Source organism: Panthera leo, chromosome B4 (assembly GCF_018350215.1).
Source record: "Panthera leo isolate Ple1 chromosome B4, P.leo_Ple1_pat1.1, whole genome shotgun sequence".
In the NCBI taxonomy this organism is placed as follows: Eukaryota; Metazoa; Chordata; class Mammalia; order Carnivora; family Felidae; genus Panthera; species Panthera leo.
This window is the reverse complement of record NC_056685.1, coordinates 77,898,696-77,922,140: the sequence shown is the minus strand read 5'-3', so window position 1 is coordinate 77,922,140 and position 23,445 is coordinate 77,898,696. Positions and strand designations below refer to the sequence as shown.

General features: G+C 41.4%; 1 protein-coding gene across 2 annotated transcripts in view; it reads right to left on the bottom strand.

Annotated features, from left to right (window-relative positions):
* SCN8A (sodium voltage-gated channel alpha subunit 8) overlaps positions 1-23,445 on the bottom strand; it is a 119,195-nt gene that overhangs the window by 47,117 nt on the left and 48,633 nt on the right. Inside the window, exon 11 of one of the 2 annotated variants that reach the window (XM_042946586.1) lies at positions 12,198-12,560. In XM_042946586.1, the coding sequence (XP_042802520.1) occupies positions 12,198-12,560 (363 nt within the window). Of the gene's footprint in view, positions 1-12,164; positions 12,561-23,445 lie in introns of both variants that reach the window. The other variant, XM_042946587.1, reaches the window with a different exon arrangement.

Below are 23,445 nucleotides of genomic sequence, written 5' to 3'. Positions count from 1 at the left end.
TAAAAGCTAGCTTTTAAGTAACCATGCCGTCCACTATAACACATCATCCAGGTAATGTTGGCTGTCCCTTCCACTGTGAAGGCAAGAAGACAGACACTCACCATTTCTCAGAGGACAGGGAGGATACATGTTTATATGAAGCTAGAAAAGTCAGTCTGATCAGTACCAGAATGACACTAGCTGTTTTGAAAAGAAAATAATTGTCTCTGGAGAGCTACATCCGAAAGGCTTTCTGTCCTTAGGTATGTTTCGATTTTAAGAACTGTACAGAAGAAAGTATCTGGCACATCATAATTTATCTTATTACAGCGTTTCATCAAGCTGTTTCACGGATTCAGACATTTGGTTTACCACTGGGTTTTGTTCTGTCTGACAGAGCTACAGAAGAAATGGAAAAGAAAAAGAACTGATTTCCTTGGGAATTCCTGGCTGTATTACGATACAAACAACTGCGAATGTAACAACGACTTGTTGACCATTACTGTCAGGTCATAATAAGATATATTTCTCTGGTGAGCCACTTTCTGCTCCAATTCCCGGCCTGATATTCATGACACCTAATAAATCCGATTAGACTCCTACATTTTAAAAATGACAATCGTCTAAAAATGAACACAGAAAGGCCCCATACGGTGGATATTCTTGTTTCTGGCATTTATTCATTCTAAACTTTTACTGAGCTGCTCTCTGTGGATCTACAGTACACAGTAGGTAATTTTCATAATGCTGACTCTGAAGGTACTGTAAGATCTACTGGACTGGCTGATTCATCAAGAAAGGATGAAACTGCATTTAAAAATGGCTTTGGTTCTCCTCTTGCACTGTTGGTGGGAATGCAAACTGGTGCAGCCGCTCTGGAAAACAGTGTGGAGGTGCCTCAGAAAATTAAAAATTGATCTACCCTATGACCCAGCAATAGCACTGCTAGGAGTCTACCCAAGGGATACAGGAGTGCTGATGCATAGGGGCACTTGTACCCCAATGTTTATAGCAGCACTTTCAACAATAGCCAAATTATGGAAAGAGCCTAAATGTCCATCAACTGATGGGTGGATAAAGAAATTGTGGTTTACATACACAATGGAATACTACGTGGCAATGAGAAAGAATGAAATATGGCCTTTTGTAGCAATGTGGACGGAACTGGAGAGTGTGATGCTAAGTGAAATAAGCCATACAGAGAAAGACAGATACCATATGTTTTCACTCTTATGTGGATCCTGAGAAACTTAACAGGAACCCATGGGGGAGGGGAAGGAAAAAAAAAAAGAGAGAGAGGTTAGAGAGGGAGAGAGCCAAAGCATAAGAGACTCTTAAAAACTGAGAACAAACTGAGGGCTGATGGGGGGTGGGAGGGAGGGGAGAGTGGGTGATGGGTATTGAAGAGGGCATCTTTTGGGATGAGCACTGGGTGTTGTATGGAAACCAATTTGACAATAAATTTCACATATTTAAAAAAATTGCTTTGATTCTAAGTATATCTTACTGTTTTCTGGACTTGCTGGATATAACAAGAGATAAATTCTTGAGACTTTAGTAACATTAACCTTAAACAAAGTTAATAAAAATGCTGTCTAAAGGAACTAGTCAAATCATTAGATTATTATTTAGTGGTATCTATTTGAAAGCTAAAATAATTTTTAGCTTGGATTAAAAACTCCACATAAAGAGAAGTTTATCCCCAAACTTAGTATTAAGATGGAACAATGATTATTTATATCTTTCTACGTAAAATGAAAATAAACTGTAACAGGGATATGTGGTGACAACCTCTATAACAACATTAAAATTCGTTCCATACTAAGGCATGTTATAGAACATATCTTAAGTTTCAAAAAAGAAATAAAAAAGACACCAAGAAAAGGAAGTTTCAAAGATCATACTTAGGGAACCTTACAGGGTAAAAAGAGAATTCATTATGTCACCTTTTTACACAGGCTACAGCGTCTACCACAGATCCAAGGAACTGGTTCCACTGAAAAATCTTGTGGTAGCAGTAAGACATCCAGAAAAATCCCCTTAGGTTTATAAATGAAACAACAGACTTCTAAAAGTCCACAGATCAAAGCTAAAATCACAAAGGAAATTAGAAAATACTTTGATGATAATGAAAATAATCCATTAAGATTTATGGGATGCAGCTAACACCATGGTTTGAGAAAATTTTACAGCACTAACTGCTATAAAAGACGTAAAATCAATGCTCTAAATTTCCACCTTAAGAAATAAGAAAAAGATCAAATTAAACTGTGGGTAAGTAGAGGAGAGAATATAATAAAAATAAGAGTGGAGATTAATGAATTAGTAAATGGACAAACAATAGACGATTACAAAGGGCAAATGTTGTTTTTTAAAAATAGATTAATAAAATTGATAATTCTCTAGCAAGACTGACGAAGAAAAAAAGATAGAAAACACAAATTATTATTTTCAGGAATAGTAATGGGGACATTACTACAACTCCTACAGGCATTATTGGGATAATAAGAATATATCGTAATTTTAAGCTGAACCATCGTAAGAAAGGAGGCTTCTGTACAATATTTATAGTAGTCAGAGTATAATAAGATAGAGTATCATAATAAATAAACCCAAAAATTTAAGTGGGCTAACCTAACAAAAAAAAAAAAAAAAAAAAAGCAAAGGAAGAATAATTGCCAACAACTTCAAGTCATATCACCTTGGATAAAATGAACAAACTTATCAAAATACAACTTATCAAAACTGATAGAAGAAGCAACAGAAAATCTAAATAGCCCACATTAGAAATTGTTAATTAAAAAAACCTTACAATAAAGAGAACTCTAGTCCAGATATCTCTACAAGTGAATTCTATCAAACATTTACAGAAGAAATAATACCAATACTAATACCAATTCTTTCAGAAAATAGAGAAGGGAATACTTCTCAACCTGTTTTATAAAGTTAACATAACCCTGATATTAAACCTAACAAAAAACATTACAACAAAAGAAAATCAGAGACCAATATTCCTCATGAACGGTGATGTGAAATCCTTAACAAAACTTGAGAAAATAGAACCCGTCAATATATACGAAGATAATACATCATGACCAACAGGATTTATCCCAGGAAAGCTAGTTTCACGTCAGAAAAAAAAAAGTCAATGTCATTCATCACTTTAGCGGAATAAAAGAGAAAAAAATATCTGATTATCTCAAATGCAGTAAAAGAACATTTGATAAAATTCAACACCTCTGCATAATAAAATTTCTTAGCAAGCCACAAATAGAACATGGCAGTTCCAATCTGATAAAGAACATCTATGAAAACCTATAGCCAACATTATAATTCTTGCTGAAACATTAAATCTTTTCCCACGAATAATGGAAACAAGGAAGAATATCTGCTTTCATCATTTCTATGCATTTTGTATCTGAAGTCCTAGCTAGTGCAATAAAGCAAGAAAAATAAATAAAAAGCATAAAGGTTGCAGTTGCTGTTAGTCACAGAAAATATTATTGTGCATGTAAAATCCCTATGAAATTTGCAACAAAAAGACCTAATAGAACTGAGATGTTAATTTATAAGGTCATAGCATTCAAAAACTAACTGTATTTCTATGTTCTGACAACAAATACCTGAAAATAAAAAGGTTTTAAATTATACCTTTTACAACAGTATCAAATACTACAAATACCAAGGAATAAATCTAATGGAAGATGGGTAAGACCTCCACTACAAATTATACAACTTTGCTGAGAGAAACTTGAGAAGACTTTAATAAACGAGAATAAAACCACATTCACAGATTGAAAGATTCAATATAATTAAGATGCCCATTATTCCCAAATTGACCTATAGATTCAGTGCAATCACTATAAAAATTCTAGGCTCTTCTGAAGAAACTGACCAAAAAAAAAAAAAAAAAAAAAAAAAAGACTCTAAAATATATAAAGACACGTGAAGAATCTAGCAAAATAGCAAAATAATAGCAAAAAATAGCAAAATAATCTTTTTAAAAAGATCTGAAAAGCAAATTAATCTCTTAAGAGATTGTTTCATGATCTTTAAAATATTTTTTGTTTGGAAGGCTTATGCTATCTCATTTCAAGACTATAAAGTTACAGTAATTAGACAAGCGTAGTATTGTTATAAGCATAAACAAATAGATCAAGGGAACGGAACAGAATCCAGAAACAGACCCAAACATGTACATCAGTTGATTTTTGACCAAGATGCCAAGTCAGTTCAGTGAAGGAAGGAAAGTCTTTTTTTTGTATTAATACATTTTCTTAATGTTTTACTTTTTGAGAGAGAGAGAAGAAAGGGAGAGAGAGTGTGCACACACACAGAGGAAGAGCAGAGAGAGGCTGTCAGAGGATCCGAAGTGGGCTGTGTACTGACAGCAGAGAGCCCAACGAGGGGCTCGAAGTCACGAACTATGAGATCATGACCTGAGCTGAAGTTGGACGCTTAATCAACCGAGCCACCCAGGCGCCCCAAAAAGTCTTTTTAACAAACAGTACTGAAAAACTAGATATTCATCCAAATCAACTCCTAATTTCATACACAAAAATTAACTTGAGCTGAATCAGAGACCTGAATGTAAAACCCAGAACTGTGAAATTTAGAGAAGAAAATAACTTCACAATTTGGGGTAATGGCAAATTTTCCTAGAAGAAAAAAAAAAACAAAACCTGATACATTGGATGTCATCAAAATTAAAAGGTTATGTATCTGATAAAGGACTTGTATCCATAACATATAAAAAAATCGAAATGGGCAAAAGATTTAAATAAGCAACTTAATGAAAGATCTATGAGAAGCCAGTAAATACATGAAAAGATGCACATCGTCATTAATCAGCAGGGAAATGCAAATTAAAAGCATAGTAAGACAACAGTTTATGCCTACTCAAATGCTAAAACAAAGACTAATATCACCAAATGTTGGCTAGGATGGGGGGCAATTGGAATTCTAATACACTGTTGGTAGGACTATTAAAAACAAATAGTGTAACTGTTTTGGAGAGCTGTTTGGCAGTTTCTCGCAAAGCTGGACATACATTTACCATATGACCCAGGAATTTCATTCTGAGGTAGTTATCCAATATAAATGAAACCATTTATCTGCCAAAAGAGTTGCACAAGAATGCTCTCAGCAAGCTTCTTCATACTACTGAAAACTGGAAACAACGTGAACGTCCATCAACAGGAACATGGACTAACAATTTGGAGTGTACTTATACAATGAAGGACCCAATCAATCAATACTCATCAATAACAAGAAATAAACTACTGATACCCAACATGGATGTATCTCAAAAAAACATCTTGTTGAGTGAAAGAAGCCAAATAAAAAAGACATACCGCACGAGTCCTCGAAAATGAAAGCAAACTAATCTGTGTTGATACATGTCAGAAGAGGCTGCTCGGAGAGGTGAGGGGATCGAGTAGGAAAATGTACTTTTCTGGGAGAGTCTTGTGGTACAAAGGGGTTTAGGGGACAATTCTCAGCTGGCCAGACAGCTCCTGCTCCACCACCTTTGTTCCCACACCTTTGGTAACTCTTGGGTGGGGGTTACCCAGTGTACTATTGCGATATTGATCGTGCAGTAGAATTCCTTTGAGAAAGAATACGAAAGAGTGTGTAAATGCGTAGAAAATGTTATTTGTATTATGGAAATAAAGGAAGATCAACCAAGTGAGAAAAGCAAAGGCTATTTATTCTGAGCTTAAGATGGGGAGTCAGCCACCATCACATGCGTTTCACCAGAGATGCAAAGGCAGGCAGGGGAGTGGGAAAGCTTTCGCGTGGAAAAAAGGGAAGGCTTCAGGTGTGCCTGGACTTCAAGGCTGTTGGCATGAGGGCGCTGCAGCTGGGCTAACTAGAAGCAAGGCATCCTAGGTGACTGATTAGGGGTGCATATTTGGCTTTCTCGGGTGGGTCCGAAGGTGAACACAGAAACAAAAATTAGGGAACTCATCAGTTATTAATCAAGCCCTGACCACCTGGGGCTGATTGTTATAGAAGGTATCATACCTTCCTGGATTGTCACAAGAGATAGCAGACTGGCTTCCTTACTAGTGTGACTTACGGCAGGCTGGCTGCCTGGGTTGTTTATCAGAGATAAGGGGGCTGGTTTCTCGGGCACGTCGTGGGTGAAAGTCCTATTTTATATATGGCCTGGTCATTGTCAGAACACGCAGCCTCTTTGTATTCATCAGATGTGACTGATTAATGGAGAGAGAGGGAGCAAACATGTGTTCATCACTGTTAGCTGCCTGAGATGATACAAACTAAAACTACTTATGAAGAACATCACTTCAAAGTGCTAAGCACTAACTGGGGGCTAAGACAGTATCCAGAGAAAAATAAATCTGTAGTAAGTAAACCAGGGTACACAGGAATCCAAGATGGATGGGTAGTTCCTGAAATCCCTCCTCCCCGGGTGAGGTTTTGAAAGCTGGGACTGAAAGTCTGGGCTGTTGTTTCTCTTTTCAACTTTTACAACATTGAGATAAAATGCACATTACAATAAAATTCCCCATTTTAATGGTTTCAAAGTGTGCAATTCAGTGGCTTTTAGTATATTTACAGTATATTCCAGAACATTTCCATCATACCAAAGAAAAACACAGTACCTGTTTGCAGCCAATCCCCCTATTTTCTGTCTCTATAGATCTATCTCTTCTAGACATTTCATATAAATGGAACCATGTGGGGGCACCTGGGTGGCTCAGTTGGTTAAGCGTCTGACTTTGGCTCAGGTCATGATCTTGCAGTTCGTGGGTTCAAGCCCCACACGGGGCTCTGCGCTGACAGCTCAGAGCCTGGAGCCTGCTTCCCATTCTGTGTCCCTCTCTCTGCCCCTCCCCTGCTCATGCTCTCTCAGTCTCTCTCAAAAATGAATAAAAACATTACAAAAAAACTGAAATGGAACCATATACAGTAATATGTGGCCTTTTGTGCCTGGCTTCTTTCACTGAGCATAATGTTTTCAAGGTTCATTCGTGCTGTGGCATGTAACTATACCTTGTTCCCTTTTATGGCCGAATGATATTCCATAATAGGGACATGCCACATTTTATTTATCCATCCCTCAGTTGATGGGCACTTGGGTTGCTTCCACTTTTTGGCTATTATGAATAATGGTTTTATGAATATTCATGTACAAGTTTTTGTGTGAACACCTGTTTTCAGTTTTACCTAGGATCATATGGTAACTCTATGTTTAATTTTTCTGAGAATCCGCCACTGTTTTCCAAAGCAGTCATACCATTTTACATTCCCATCAGTGCTGTTGGCTATTGTTTCTTGTGCCAGATTCTAGCCAACTGAAGGCTCTCCCATGTACAGCAGCTTCAGAGGAACCCTTCCTCCAGAATCTTCTTGGGATAGTGGGGGGGGGGGGGGGAGGGTATAGCTCAGTGGTAGAGCATTTGACTGCAGAATCTCCTCGGGATTCTGTCAGGGATGTCTCTGCTCTTGGCTTAGCTACTCAATTCTTATCACTTGGGAGGTAGGGAGAGGGCTTCCTCCTTCAACCATGCTGAGACCCGAGGACCAGAGGAGAGATCACATACTCTTTCCTTCCCCTTCCCTATCTCCTCAGGTCATTTTTTATTCCTGTGAGTGGAGGCGTTTATTTCTTTTGTTTGTTTGTTTGGTCTCACTTTGTTGGGGAGGAAAAGAGGAGAATTCACAACGTTTTAAAGTCAGGAGCTTCTGCCTTTTTTGGAACTCAGCCTCTAAGGAGGTTTCATGTAAAACTATCAGTAACAGAGGAAGCAACAAAGAGCCTCAATTACATTCTTTGAAAGTGAAACTCAGTGCAAATTTGTTCCATTTCTCTCAACCCAAATGCAAAGTTTATTACGACATTTAGCCACTGACTTCCAACCTCCTCAATTGTAGCTGTACTTCTCAAAGAGATATCCTATAACACCTGCAGATGGCAGATTTTGCCCACATTTCTACAGATCTGCCCAAGGAAGCACAACTAAATCGCCTTCCCATGGAAATACATGAATGGAAATTTATCAGGTAGTTACCTTTTTCTTGGAACTAAAATTTAGAGCGCTTTATTTTTTTAATGTTTATTTATTTTGAGAGAAAGAGCAAGTGCGCGAGCAGGGGAAGGACAGAGAGAGGGAGAGAGAGAGAATCCCAAGCAGGCCCCACGCCATCAGCTTAACCGACTGAGCCACCCAGGCACCCCTGTAGTAATCTGCTTTAAAATAGTTGTACAATAATTTCTTCTCAGACAAAGGATCTTTAAGGTATTCCTTAGAAGGAATACAACCCTCTCCAAGTCAAGCAATTCAGTAGAAATCCTAACGTCCACATCTCAGGACTAAAAAGGCCAAAAGAGTGGAGGGAAAGAAATGGAAACTGGCTTCTGAACACCAAGAATGGACCAAATAATATGCTTCACATTTTATAAATGTTATTGCATTTAATCTTTACGATTGCCCTTTAGCAAAGGTCCTTTTATCTCTTTTTCACAGATAAGGAAATGGGCTTAGAGGGGTTATGTTAATTTCCCAGGATCACATCAGTAAATAAACTGAAGGACTCAGGCTTTAGAGCTGGTGCAGCACACTGGTTACTGGCCAGTGCTCAGGAGCCAGACTGCCTGCACTCAAGCCCTAATTCTGTCTGCCGCTTACTGTGTGATCTTGGACAAGCCACTTTATTTCTCTAAGCCTTGGTTACCTCCTCAGTGAAATGCAGACAACAGCAGTGTCTATCAGCTGTGGGCGTTAAATGAGTTAATACTTATATATTTGTAAGCTAATACAACAGGGTTTCTGAGTTACGTCTGATTTTTGGATTGTCAGCAGCACCTGCTTTCTCTATGAGTGGTGAGATTCTCACCTACTTTTCCAGCTTAGAGATGAAGGCATGGGAAAAGTCCCCTCATCCTCTGCTTCAGCAGAAAGCAAAAGTGAAAACTCCCAAACCATTGAAATTTTGGGCCTCAGCAGCTCCTGCAATGCTCCACAAAGCATGAGCACACATTGGGAAGCACTCTTGTGGTTCAGGCGCAGGCAAATCAATCCATGGCTGGAGTCACATCCCAAACGTGATTCTCCCCCCCGCCCCCCCCTGCCACCACATAAAACATCTTAGTTTATTAATCCTCTCATGAAAAATCCGCACAATCACCAGACAGTCACTGCAGAATCTTTACTCCTTGACAGTAAGAATTGCTACATCTTAGCCTAAGGAGGTATTTGTTGCTCATGTGGCCTGGGCTGCATACAACATTAGTAATATATTGCATTCCTCTAAGATAAATGATAAATGTTTTTTTTTTCCCCACTTCCCAAAGGAGCTAATCAGGAAGACCTTGGTTCAAGCTCCACTGCCACGAGTCACTAAGGCTTTGAACCTCATCTGTTTAACAGGATAAAGCCACCTACCAAATAGGATGGTTATAAGAATTAAATGAGATCGTGCATATATTTAAGTGCTTAGCATACTATAGCAAGAACCCATATGGTAGCTATAATTATTATGTCATTGTAGAAAGCCGTAAAGAACACAAAAGAGTAAGGGAAAAAAAAGCCACCGATAATTTCCCCTCCTAAAGGCAACCACGGTTAACTTCTGATTAGTCATCCTCTTTCTGTGTGTAGTTTGTCTTTCTATAGATCCGATATCATACCACACGCGGTCTATGCAGTCTGGGTTTGTTTTATTGTGTCTTTTTGGCCTATTATTATAACTTACACATATCCCCACGCCATCAACAGCTGAGAAGCACTTCTTTATGGCTTCTAACAATACAGCTTTTCCTGGTTATGAAGCCTTTGGGAATGAAATAGTCGTGCCTATCTTATCTTCCTGCCTCTTTGGGATCTGCCCTCCTGGCCTTGGGAATCCTCAAATCTGTCACCATCATCGCTTGGGACCACAGCAAAGAATCTCCTAAGGGCCTACAGGGGGTGGAGTGTGCAGGCCCCCCAAAACTCCAAAGGCAGCACTCTGTGGAGGCCACAACGTAAGGCAGTGCACAGAGCCTTGCTTCCACAGCCATCTGCTCAACTGCCTCTCAAGTTTTTTTCCCACACAGTCTAACAGAAGCTGCCAGGAAACCAAAAACAAAACCCCCAAATCTGCTCATGTGCCTTCAGCTTGAAGTTCAATCTCCTCCTTCCTGGATACCTTTTCTATACCTTCTTTTCAACAAAAAAGCAAGATGTATGATTTGGCTTAAATATTAAAAAAAAAAAAAAAAAAGCCAGGATATCAGAAATAAATTTGGTTTTTAACATTTGAGTTGCCAGAACTGTACTGTCCATGCTGACACAACCCTCGTTATCTGTTGACACATTACCTTGTTTTTTTCAGATAATGTAACTGTCTAATAACAGACCGTAAATATTTACTTCTAGATATAGAATTAGGGACAATCAAAAATTACATTTAAAGTAAAGATAATCACGTCTATAATATTTATTTTGGCCAACTACCTGGTTTTGGGGGAATTTTGGAACCACTGTTTGTTATTATTATTGTTCCTACCATAGTTGATATTAAATAAACAGTTTTCTTGAAGAAAAATGGCCATGTGGCTATACAGAGAAGACACTAAAATGAACTGAGAAATGGAAGATTGAGTTTTCCCTAAGACTCTGGCTCTATCAATAATGAGCTATGTGACCTTAAGGAGCCCAAATTCTCTGAAACTACCCCCCGTCTAAAACCAGGGATAATGAGCTTCACTTTGCCAGCCTTACAGAATTTTTATTCAGAGCAAATTAAATAATGAATGTAAAAGTAATTTGTCACTTCTAAAGAGCTATACAAATGTGTGTGTGTGTGTGTGTGTGTGTGTGTGTGTGTGTGTAGCACGGGCAGTTATTTTACTATGAAATGAAAAGGCAGGAGAGAAAAGACAGTGTCAAACACATCCTAACTGCTTTTTGAATTTTTATCTGTACGGTCAACAGGCATCCAGAAACGTTAAAAACAGATCACTGTGGATAATTCCACTTTGTCCACTTTTCCTCCACACATGCATCATGCTAATTAAAGGACCGGCTGTCTCCGTGCTGTGTTAGAGGAAACTGAAGTGTTAGGACAAGACGGACTGGCATGCCATCTCAAGGAGTCTATGCCAGCTAAGGAAGGACTGAGGGAGGTTAAGGAGTTAGAGGTACAGAGGATTGGGATCGCTGAGGTTATAAGAATTTAAAACTAGAAAGAAGGTATAAACAGCTTAGAATTTAAAGGAGTGTTAGGAGATGGCTTTTCCCAAAGAGGGGAGCCATTATCCAAACCCCTCGACAAGTGATTTTCTGAAGCTATTATATGCAGCTCCTCCAGAGCCTGACATTTGATTACATTTAAAATTCATCTTTTGCTTCCCTTTTTCTTCCTCCCCCATGCACCATGTGTTCTTGCCCCAACCTCCCACTTTCCCCCTCCTTTGATTTCTTTCCATTTCAAATGCTTTTGAATGTCTAGCTCCAGTTCTGCACTGGCTTCCCTAACCTCTCCTTGCCTGGTTCTCCCCGGTGCGAACCTCCTGCCGACAGCATCATGTATGCACATTCCTCTTTGGAAAAATCACACCTCATTCTTACAGAGGAGACTTGGAAAATTATTCTGAACTATATTGCTGTTTTGTTTTGTTTTTTTTAATAGAAAGATAAAAGCTTTAAATTCCAGGCTGTTTCCCTATAAGGAGAGGACATGGGAGGGAGAGAAGCGATGGTAGTTCCAAACCGGCTCAGACTTGGTCATTGGTGGTGGCAGGATGCCATTCTCATTCCATCCGGGCAGGATCCGCTGGCCAGAGGCATTCAGTCAAAGCAGGTGGGGGGGGTGCGGTGGGGCGGGGGAAGGAATACAGGTAGGCTAACAGAGACTTGCAAAGATGGAGAGAAAGAGAAAGAGGTAAAGTAAAGCCAAGAGGGGATGGGGAAGGGCAGTAGTCCGAAACAAGGAGGGAGGGGATGGGTGGGGGGAAACAGAGCAGGGAATAAAGTAAAAGGGAGAAGGAGGGGCGGAAGAGAACAACAGAAACAAAGCAGGTGGGAGAAGACAGAAACGGTGGGGGGCAGTGGGGACAGGAGTCTAGAGAGTGGGGACAGCGCGTGGGAGCGAGCGGCCGGACCGGAGAGAAGAGAGGAGGGCGCGGGAAAGACTGCCATGCCTAGCCTCGGTCTATGTGTTTACTTCCTTACACTGTCATCGGTAGCTGCCTTATCTATTTTCACCTCTGGCAGGAGCCGCCCGCCGATGTGGGAGCCGGGGCCGCCGATGAGGGACACCACGCCGTTGCAGTCGACCGTGCTGTTGCGCTTGACGCTGCGCCGCAGGCTGGGGAAGATGCGCGACGAGCGGCTGCCCTGGCTGTAGCCGCTGTAGCCGCTGTAGCTGCTGCGGCGCTCGCGGGCCCGGATCGGGATGAAGAGCGAGTCCCGGCGGCCCTCGCTCTCCTCCACCGTGCTGTGCTCGTCGTCCGCGAACTCGTTCTCCGAGCCCGGGTCGCGGAACCGCCCGGGCCCTCGGAAGCTGAAGATGCTGCTTTTGCTGTTGTGGCGGGAGAGGAACGGCGAGCCCGGGATGCTGAGCAGTGACTGCAGGGGCGGAGAGAGAGAGAGAGAGAGAGAGAGAGAGAGAGAGAGAGAGAGAGAGAGAGAGAGAGAGAGAGGAGAGAGAGAGAGAGAGACACACACAAGAGACGGCGTGAGACGGGAGGCTGACCCGTACAGGCCCAGCAAGGGCGGTTTGCCTCCCCCTCCCGGCCCTACCCTTGCATTCCTGGTATGAGAACACACGTGTTTCCAGAGAGCACTTTTCTGGAGGTTGCGTTTATACCACTGTCCACACCCATAATCACTCACTTCTTGCCCCATACCCTTGAGATGCATCTGGCTTTGAGCAGGTAGCCGTACACAAATTCTACTCCTATTTGGCCATGCATTACAACGATGCTTTTATCCCGTGCTCTATGTAGCTAACCACGGGGAAAGACATCGGTGTGTCTATTTCGCAGTACTATGAGCTCACCTGAAGTGTGCCTTTACTCAAGTTAGACTCCAAGCCACACGTGGCAAAAAGGAGAGAATTTAAAAGTGCTCTATCATTATCAAAAGTGCTATTCTGTCAATGAGTACATGCCCCGGAGATAAGTAGTATGCCAACAATAGTCTTGAAGTAGCTTTTGTTCAGTTGAATATTATGTATGTTTCCTTCTACTCCATTTTAAACTTAAAAGTTTATTTATTTTGAGAGAGAGAAAGAGAGAGAGACAGAATGTGAGCAGGGGAGGGGCAGAGAGAGAATCCCAAGCAGGCTCTGTGCTGGGGGGGGGGGGGAGTGGGGGGGGAGCTGGAGGGGGCAGGTGGGGATTGAGTCCATCATCTTTAAAATCATGACCTGAGCCAAAATCAAGAGTCAGATGCTTAACTGACTGACCCACCTAGGGCTCTCCTCCTATTCCATTTTAAAGTCAACATTTTTTTTTATCACAAGTTTAAATATTTGTAAATTATATAATTCCCAGCGCTGACATCTTGAAATGAAACTTTTATTTACCATTTACAAATTTTTCCTCATTTCTTTTTCTCCTTCATCTCATACTTCCCTTCCATATTCCCTAGAGAATTGTGTGCTAATGCATATTGATATGCTTTACCGCATTTTACTGATCACCTTTGAATACTTTTCTGCAACAAAAAATTATAAATAACTGTACTTAAAATTTGAAAATTTTCCTGTGATCCTGAGTCTCTAAGAATTTTTAAAAATTCTCCTGGATTGGGGCGCCTGGGTGGCTCAGTACATTAAACATCTGACTCTTGATTTCAGCTCAGGTCATGATCTCACAGTTGGTGAATTCGAGCCCAGAGTCCAGCTCTGCTCTGGCAGCATGGAGCCTGCTTGGGATTCTTTCTCTCTTTCCCTCTCTCTCTCTTCCCCTCCCCTCCTAGCATATACTCTCTCTCTCTCTCGAAATAAACATAAAAAAATTCTCCTGGATTGATTTTTTATTATAATTCTTATTATTAAAATTGATTGAGATATATAAATATAGGGCGCCTTGGTGGTTCAGCGGTTGAGCATCCAACTTCAGCTCAGGTCATGATCTCGCGGTCCATGGGTTTGAGTCCCATGTCGGACTCTGTGCTGACAGCTCATAAGTATACATTTTATAAGTAATTATTAAGCTTAAAAAGGGTATTTTATTAAAATGTATCTCCTAATGAGTTTTTAAAATTGGTGTTTCGGGGGTTGAAATATTTGTATTATTTATTACTAGAATCAAACATGGCTCAACATCAACCCTCCCTTCCCTTTCTAATATTAGATTTTAAGAGCTCAAAAACCTTATTCACACAAATAGTATCTGGGAACAGAAGAATTTTATTGTAGCAATGTCACTCAATTCTTTGAACTCCTTACAAATTATATTCCAAAATCACATAGTAAGCTGTTAGCAAAATTTATCTTAATCAGCTGACAGTCAAATTAGGTAGTCTTTCAACTTTATTGGAAGCAAAGAACTATAAACCAACCAACTTGCCAAATTTGTTACCTAGTTGTTAGAAATATTCCATGTCTTGTTTTCTGAGGATACCAAAAAAGGCTTAAGTTTTTATTAATAATTATATGGGTTACTCTTACAGGGGTTATTCTTTTTCTTAAAGGAACCTTATCTAACCCAAAAGAAAAAGGTGGAATAATCAAAATATCATTACTTTCAATATATCACTGCCAACATTAATTTTTCCAATATTAGTTTTTTAATAAAATAATTTTATCTTATCACATGCCTTCAAGATATTTTCATCAAAACCTTAAAGCCACAGATTTAGCTTGTTTCATTTATAAAAATACCCACTATATGATACAATTAGCAAAGCCAGTCCTTACTGTCAAACCACTTGACCAACTCAGACTTTTTTTTAATTTGAAAATTATGACCTTATTTTTCCATTTTAAAATTTAAAAAAATTTTTAATGTTTATCCATTTATTTTTGAGAGAAAGAGCAAGCAGGGGAGGGGCAGAGAAAGAGGGAGACAGAATCCCAAGCAGGCTCCATGCCGTCAGCACAGAGCCCAATGCCGGGCTTGAACCCACAGACGTGAGATCATGATCTGAGCCGAAACCAAGAGCCGGACACTTAACCAACTAAGTTTCCTAGGCACCCCAGACCTTATTTTTCTTTTTATTTAAAAAAAAAATTTTTTTTAACATTTATTTATTTTTGAGACAGAGAGAGACAGAGCATGAACGGGGGAGGGTCAGAGAGAGGGAGACACAGAATCTGAAACAGGCTCCAGGCTCTGAGCTGTCAGCACAGAGCCTGACGCAGGGCTTGAACTCACGGACCATGAGATCATGACCTGAGCCGAAGTCGGACGCTTAACCGACTGAGCCACCCAGGCGCCCCCTTATTTTTCCTTTTAAATAAATGTAGTAATATATATCCCAGTGACATCCATCCAATTCCTGATTTTAAAACATCTCAACAGCCCTGAGTATAAGACAGATAAATTCAGAAAGTCTTACAATGGATTTAAATTTCCTTGGTTAAAGAAAACTTAAAGACCCAAATATTTTCAATTGTCTCTTTGTTTGGCATCCCCCCTGCCCCTCAATTTTTATACCTCAGGGCAATGTTCTATGCCAAAGGCAGTGCCTTCCTATTGTACATATGATTTTGTTCTAATGAAAAACGGTAAGGTGACAGACACAGAGACAACTGCCTTTGGAAGAGTCTATTAGTCACAGCTCCCACGAGAAGGGGGCATGCCACGCCATGCCATGCCATGCAGGGCCTCCTGGGGAGGTAGCAGGGTCAGTTAGGAGGCAGAAGAGCAAGGGAAAAGCATGGTTCAGAGCCTGGATGGTGGTCTCCCTGGCAGGAACAGGTGAGGCAGAGCAGGCACATCTGAGAAGTCCAGGATTGGGCAGTTTGAATAATTTCAGTAGGCTCTGGGCTACAGGACTGGTCCTAGCTGCCCAATGCCTGGCCCTTGGAGTGATTTCGGGCAGGGGGGACACTGGTGTGGTATATCTTGGCATGTGAGCTTTAAATAAAGTTGGGGATGAGGGTTTGGATTGATCCATCTGCATATGAAAGGCACACTCCCAGGCAAGTTGTTCAGTGTCCAGGAATTAAGTCTGCACTGGGAGGGGCACTCTCTCCCCAGCTAGCAAGGCTCCTAAAATGTCGAAGCATCATAAAATACAGAAAATAAAAACCGTAAGTACTACAGTAGGATCCCAAGATTGGACTGAGGGAGGGATGGGAAATATCTTTGAGCTTCCACCCACATGTTCAGTTCAGTGGAACACAGAACTCTGAGGTTCTGTGTTAGATGTTGACAAACAGTGTCTTCGGCGTATGTATCTCCTTGTAAGGCTCACTAGAGAGAAAGAAGGCCAGAACTCTTGGGCTCCTTTGTTAAATCCCATGATCACACTTAATTTCATCAATCCTCCCAGCTTTGACTCTAGTTTACTTTTTCCATTTTATCTTTTACCCTTTCCCTTCACAGACCTTACCATTGAGCCACGCTGCTTTCAGGTCTTTATTTTCTATACCTCCAGCTGTGGAGATTCTCTCTACTGTCCATGGTCCAGCCCTTCACCTTCTTCCTCAACAAACTTCCTTCACCCTTCAACAGCATGGAGCCTCTCTTTCACAGTACTTGCGCTCTACTTTTTGCTACAGTTCTTTGTATATATGCTTTTAGCTCTCTCTCTCTCTCTCTTTTCAATTTTTAGAGGGAGTGCGCATGCAAATGGGGGAAGAGCAGAGGGAGAGAGGGAGAGAATCTTAAGCAGGCTCCATGCTCAGCACGGAGCCCAATGCGGGGCTCAATCCCGTGACCCTGGGTTCACAACCTGAGCCGACATCAAGAGTCGGACACTCCAACGACTGGGCCAACCAGGCGCCCCTAGCTCTCCTTTTTGACGAACTACAAGCTCTTCAGAGGGTCACACTGCCTGATTCATCTTTTCTTGGTGTGCTTTGTACATCGTAGGTGCAGTGCTTAATTTAATGAACAGGTACTTGGGTTTTATACTGTAAATTAGCCACCCACACCTTAGCATTATCCCACACCTGCACTGGGTCACTGCTTTGCTTCTCATAGCAAGCTTCCCTGGACTAAATCTGTGATTTTGCTCATACTACACGGTACATTAGGTCTCCACATTAGGAAAGAGGTTTCATTTCTTCGACGAATGATCATTAAATACCTATTGTGTACTAAGTGATGTGAATACAGTTGTAAAGAAGACATATAGCATGGTCCCTGTCCTCTCAAACCTTGCAGCCTAGTAGGAAATATATACTACAGGAGATCTATTCTTAACCGGTAGGAAAGTGATAAGATAATGATCAATTTAGTGACCTACAAACACATAGAAATCAGGATCCTGAGACAGTACACACTAAAAGAAAATAATTTATGTCTTACTGTTTAGTTCCCTGTTCCATTCTTGGCAAAAGAGCTGATGGTAATAAATGTGGAAGGGGAGAAGAGAACCCAATATTCAATCCTGCTCCAGCCCATTCTCTAAGGAGATACATCCTGAGGGTAGCCAGCCCAGCCTGTCACCGGTCTCAGTTTCCCTGGGCTAGAGGGTTGCAGTGATGACCCAGGACTCTTGGCTCTATTAACTCCCGGGATCCAGGCTACTTTATGAAATGGGTGGGCCTTACCTTCCTTCTGTTTTCAAAATCTTTCTTGTCCACCAACCAGGAGCTTCACACATCACAGCTCACTAGAAATACTACCTTAGGTCTAGGTGTTTGCTCGGCAGAATGGCTATGGGGTGTTCTCGATTTGAGGAGGTGGCCCTCATATTCCATGGAAAAACTGAGGATTTTAGGGTATCCATGCCAGCTGTCTGTTGGGACCAGGCTTAACAATGACTGGGATCCTTAGGATGTGATAAGTTACTGATTTAAATGTTCTATGTCCATGCCATATTTCACTTTTTCCAGAACTGGACCCACAAAAGTATGGCCAACTCATCTTTGACAAAGTAGGAAAGACTATCCAATGGAAAAAAGACAGTCTCTCTAACAAACGGTGCTGGGAGAACTGGACAGCAACATGCAGAAGGATGAAACTAGACCACTTTCTTACACCATTCACCAAAATAAACTCAAAATGGATAAAGGACCTGAATGTGAGACAGGAAACCATCAAAACCCTAGAGGAGAAAGCAGTGAAAAACAGCTTGTTCTTAATGTGGTCTAGGGACTCCTGGGGGTCCTGTGACCCTCTTAAGGGGGATCAAGAGGTCAAAACTATTTCATAACAATACTAAGATCATATCTTCATCACTTTCATTTTCTCACAAGTATAGAGTGGACTCTGGAAGCATGACAGTTTCACAGTATTTAGACTTTTCTTATGAGCTGTTAGTGATAGTAATGTATGTGATTTTTTTTTTTTTAACGTTTATTTATTTTTGAGACAGAGAGAGACAGAGCATGAATGGGGGGAGGGTCAGAGAGAGAGGGAGACACAGAATCGGAAGCAGGCTCCAGGCTCCGAGCTGTCAGCACAGGGCCCGACACGGGGCTCGAACTCGTAAACCACGAGATCATGACCTGAACCGAAGTCGGACACTTAACCGACTGAGCCACCCAGGCGCCCCTGTATGTGATTTTTAAAACTTGTGTGTGGCAGTACTTGGAAGATGTGTATAACTCAATGAACAGATATTCCCTAAGTGATCAATGCATGATGCTACTAATCACTCATGAGTTAATGATCTATGGTGATAAATACAGCAAAGGATTTTAATGTAACAGACTTACAGTTTCAAATTCTATACTGCAACTAATCACTGAAAAAACAGTAATTGCGCTGAGTTTTGGAATAGCATTAAAGATGAATATTCATAATTATCTGAAAAGGCTTTTAAATTTTCCACCCTTTTTTTGTCATTTTTAAAAAATGTTTATCTTTGAGAGAGTGAGTGAGAAGGGGAAGGACAGAGAGAGAGGGGCACAGAGGGCCCGAAGCAGACTCCAGGCTCCGTGCTGACAACAGAGAGACCAACATGGGGCTCGAACCTATGAACTGTGAGATCATAACCTGAGCTGAAGTCAGACGCTTAACTGACTGAACTACGCTGGCACCCCTATTCCTCCCTTTTCTTTTTCTTTTTTTCTTTTTTGTTTAATTTTTTTTTAACATTTATTTATTATTGAGAGACAGAGAGAGAGCATGAGCATGGGAGGGGCAGAGAGAGGGGAGACACAGAATCTGAAGGAGGTTCCAGGCTCTGAGCTATCAGCACAGAGCCTGACGCGGGGCTAGAACTCACAGACAGTGAGATCCTGACCTGAGCCAAAGTCAGACACTCAACCGACTGAGTCACCCAGGTGCCCCATCCATCCCTTTTCTAATTACATCCGTATGAAACTAGATTTCCTTCAAATATGTCAACCCCCCATATTTTTTTAACATATCCTTTTTTTTTTAATGTTTATGTATTTCTGAGAGAGAGAGACAGAGAGAGAGAGGTGTGTGTGTGGGGGGGGGGGGGGGGGGAGGGGCAAAGAAAGGGAGACACACAATCAGAAGCAGGCTCCAGGCTCCAAACTGTCAGCACAGAGCCTGACAGGGAGCTCAAACCCATGAACTGTGAGATCATGACCTGAGCTGAAGTTGGATGTGCAACCCATTGAGCCACCCAGGCGCCCCTATTTTTTTTTAAGTAATCTCTACACCCAGTGTAGGACTGGAACTCACAACCCCAAGATCAAGAGTCACATGCTCTATCAATTGAGCCAGCCAGGCGCCCCTATCATTATTTTTTTTTTAATTTATTATTATTTTTTTTAAATGTTTATTTATTTCTGAGAGAGAGAGTGAGACAAAGCGTGAGTGGGGGAGGGCCAGAGAGAGGGAGACACAGAATCGGAAGCAGGCTCCAGGCTCCGAGCTGTCAGCACAGAGCCCGACGCAGGGCTCGAACTCACGGACTGCGAGATCATGACCTGAGCCGAAGTTGGATGCCCAACCGACTGAGCCACCCAGGCGCCCCCCTATCATTATTATTTTTAGGTAAATCAGTAAATAAACATGCTTAATATTTTTAAAGTTCTTAATTTAATAGTAATTATTAAATTACATATTGTAGGTATTTAATTATTAAATTTCTTAATTTCTAATATAGATTAAAAGCACACTTAAAAAAAGCACTTTGAGGTCTTCAATTTTTAAGAATATTAAGGGAGCCTAGGGGCAGCTGGGTGGCTCAGTCAGTTAAGCATCCAACTCTTGATTTCAGCTCAGGTCATTCACTTCTCAACCTTTTGGCTAAGATCAAGTGTAGCTCAGGTCAAGATCCTGGGGTCTAAGATTGAGCCAGGTATGGGGTTCCACACTGGGCATAGAGCCTGCTTAGGATTTTATTCTCTCCCTCTCCCTCTATCCCTCACTCTTTCTCTCTTTCTCTCTAAAAAAAAAAAAAAAAAAGAATATCAAGGCATCTTAAGACCAAAAAGCTTGAGGAATACTGTAATAGAAAAATTAAAACACTGTGCATAATTGAACTCAACTTAATATTTATAAACTGTCCTAAGCCATAAAACCAGAGCAGTAATTTTATAGAGAAATGAGTAGGAGATTGGGTGGGCAGGTGTCTTAAGGGCTCTCTACAGATCTGGCAACACAGGAAACTGAACTGAAGCCATGTTCACTGGTGAGCCAACAGAAGAGATGACCATGGATGTGTGGAGGTGAGTGGGGAGGGAGTGGCTGCACACGGTCATGTACAGGAATACAAGCTCTGTGGTCCAAAGGACCTGGTTCAAATCTTGACTGAAACACCTACTAGCCATATAACCTTAGATAAGTTAACGACTCTAGGCCTCAGTTTTAGTCTTTCTTCCAGATAAAATCAGAGAAACCACAGAAGAGTCCTGGGACAAAGAATATTACTTCCATGTAGGGTTTCTAAGCAAGTCTTGGCAGACAGCCACGGCCTCTAGGAATCTACAATTTTTTTTCAGATGGGGAAATTAGAGGAAGTGAACATTTTCATGCAAAGCAGGACATTTCAGAAGCCCAGTTTTATTTTTTGAGCTAGGGAGCAATCAGTGCAACTCTGCTAAAGCCAATAGATTAATCAGAGACCATTCAATAACAGCACTAAGGTATTCATTAACCAGCTCAGTGATGGCTCTCAAGACAAGGGTTGGATTACAATGAAGCTGCAATCATACTTTTCCCCAAAAGAGGCAGAACTAGGAGAAAGGTGAGGTGAAGGTGAGACAGAGATGGCTCTAGGCCACAAAGAAGTCCCAGAAGGGGTGAAATCAGATTTATAAAAGTCCCCCATTCATCTGTCCAACAAATATCTGAACACTAGCCATATGCATGCCTTGCCTTTAGCACTTTATCTAAGAGAGGAAAGAATAGTAGGAGTAAAAAGCAACACATAAAGAGATACGTAGGAAACATAATGGAAAGATAAAATGGTAATCCCCACTGAGGTGTGGAGTCGGGGAGGGTTGGGAAGGTTTTTTGAGAGAAGGATGTGAAGAGGAAGTATGATGTGGACACTGAGAGCAAGAAAAATAGAGCATCTTAGAGAGGGGGTTCCTGGAGCAAATCTGAGGGTAGGAAACAAACCTCGTAGATGAGAAGCATCTAGTAGTTCATTCTGGCCTAAGTGCAGGGCGGCTGACAGGGCACAGTGACTGGGATTGAAAAGGCCAGGAGCGGGGAGCACTATAATTTCCAACTAGGGGCTGGCACTTGGTTGGTAAATAGATTGAATCTGTTTAGGGTAATTTCCTCTCCTATTCTTTGTAATAACTATTCTATACTGTCAATATTTTCTTTAAACACCCCTCTCATTTCTTTAAACTCAACCTCTTGGGGCGCCTGGGTGGCTCAATTGGTTAAGCATCTGACTCTTGATCTCGGCTCAGGTCATGATCTCCTGGGTCCAGGTCATGATCTCACGGTTCACAGGTTCGTGCCCCAAGTCGGGTTCCGTGCTGAGAGTGCCCCTCTCTCTGCCCCTCCCCTGTTTGTGTGCATACTCTCTCTTGAAAATAAATAAACTTTAAACTCAACCTCTCATTCCCTTCAATAGGACTTTGAATTTCCTACATTACTGCAAACTACAGACATTCCAGTGTCATCTTCTTCAACTTCCTACTCCCTATCTACAAACTTATCCACACCCGCATGTCCTGACATTTTCGGGTAAAAGGTAGCCCCTTCCTGTTAGAGACTCTATCTAGTTTCATATCTTCCAAGACTGTGCTCCAGTTTCTTTTCTATTCGACTCCATTTTCGACCTCTACTTCCCCTTCTTCTGGGCTCCCCACTACAGATTATAAAAAATACTTACCTTCCACCCATATCTTTCAAGAAGCTTTTATGAGATGTCTACACTCATCGTCTCCAGTTCTCACTTAATATGGCATCCATCCTTACCCTGGACTGAAGTGTGTCTTTAAAGTGCTCAGTGACTTATATTGCCAAATCCAGTGCTTATTTCCAATTCTGATCTCATGAAGCATTTCTGTTAACTTTCAATCCATTGACCACTCGCCTGTTTTCTCCAATCTTTGTGCTCTCCTGGTTTCACTGAACTGGTTCTCTCAGCACCTCTCATGACTGTTCATTTGTTTTTCTTCATGAGCTCCATCTGCGATGCCCATGAACATCAGAGATGGAGCCCCTAGGCCACTGTTCCTTCACCTGACACAACCTCTTTGAGTACCTCATCAAGTCTCAAGGTTCCAGTCACCAGGTCTCGGCTCAGGACCTCTTCCCAAAGACGTCATTTGATTATCTGTGTGTCTAAAAGACCTCTCTACTTGGTTATAGGGTGTCCAAACTGGAACATACTTTTCTTCCCCACCTGGAATGTCCTTTCTTCTGCCCTATTACTCCCTCATCAATACACACACACACACACACACACACACACACACACACACACACACACACATTACCTAATTCCTGTTTATCCTTTATTAACCTTCCCGAGAAAGTCTTTGCCAAACCTCCAGGTTGCGGTACATCCCGTGACCTCTAAAACATTCCAGCCTATTTCAATTACGGAAAAACATGGAACCATCCATGGTATTATAGAAATAAGTTTTGGTGGCCACTCCACTACACTGTTAAGTTCCTTAGGAGAGGGACAGTGTTTTAATCACCGTGAATCTCTGGGAGTCAGCATAATCCCTGATGCATGGTAGGCACTCCATAACTGCTTGGTGGTGAATAATGATAGCTCTGTTTTAGGAAGTGCTCTGTTGACAGTATATACAACATAAAGGAGAGGGAGAATGATCAGAGGAAACAAACCCGCAGTGGATATAACTGAGGTAGAACAGACTAATACACATGAACTAAGATACAGTTAATAGGATGGGAAGCGGGGGATGGACACGAGAGATTCTGCTGTGATCAAGTGAATAGGACTGGCAGAGGCTGAACTGGGAGGGGAGAGG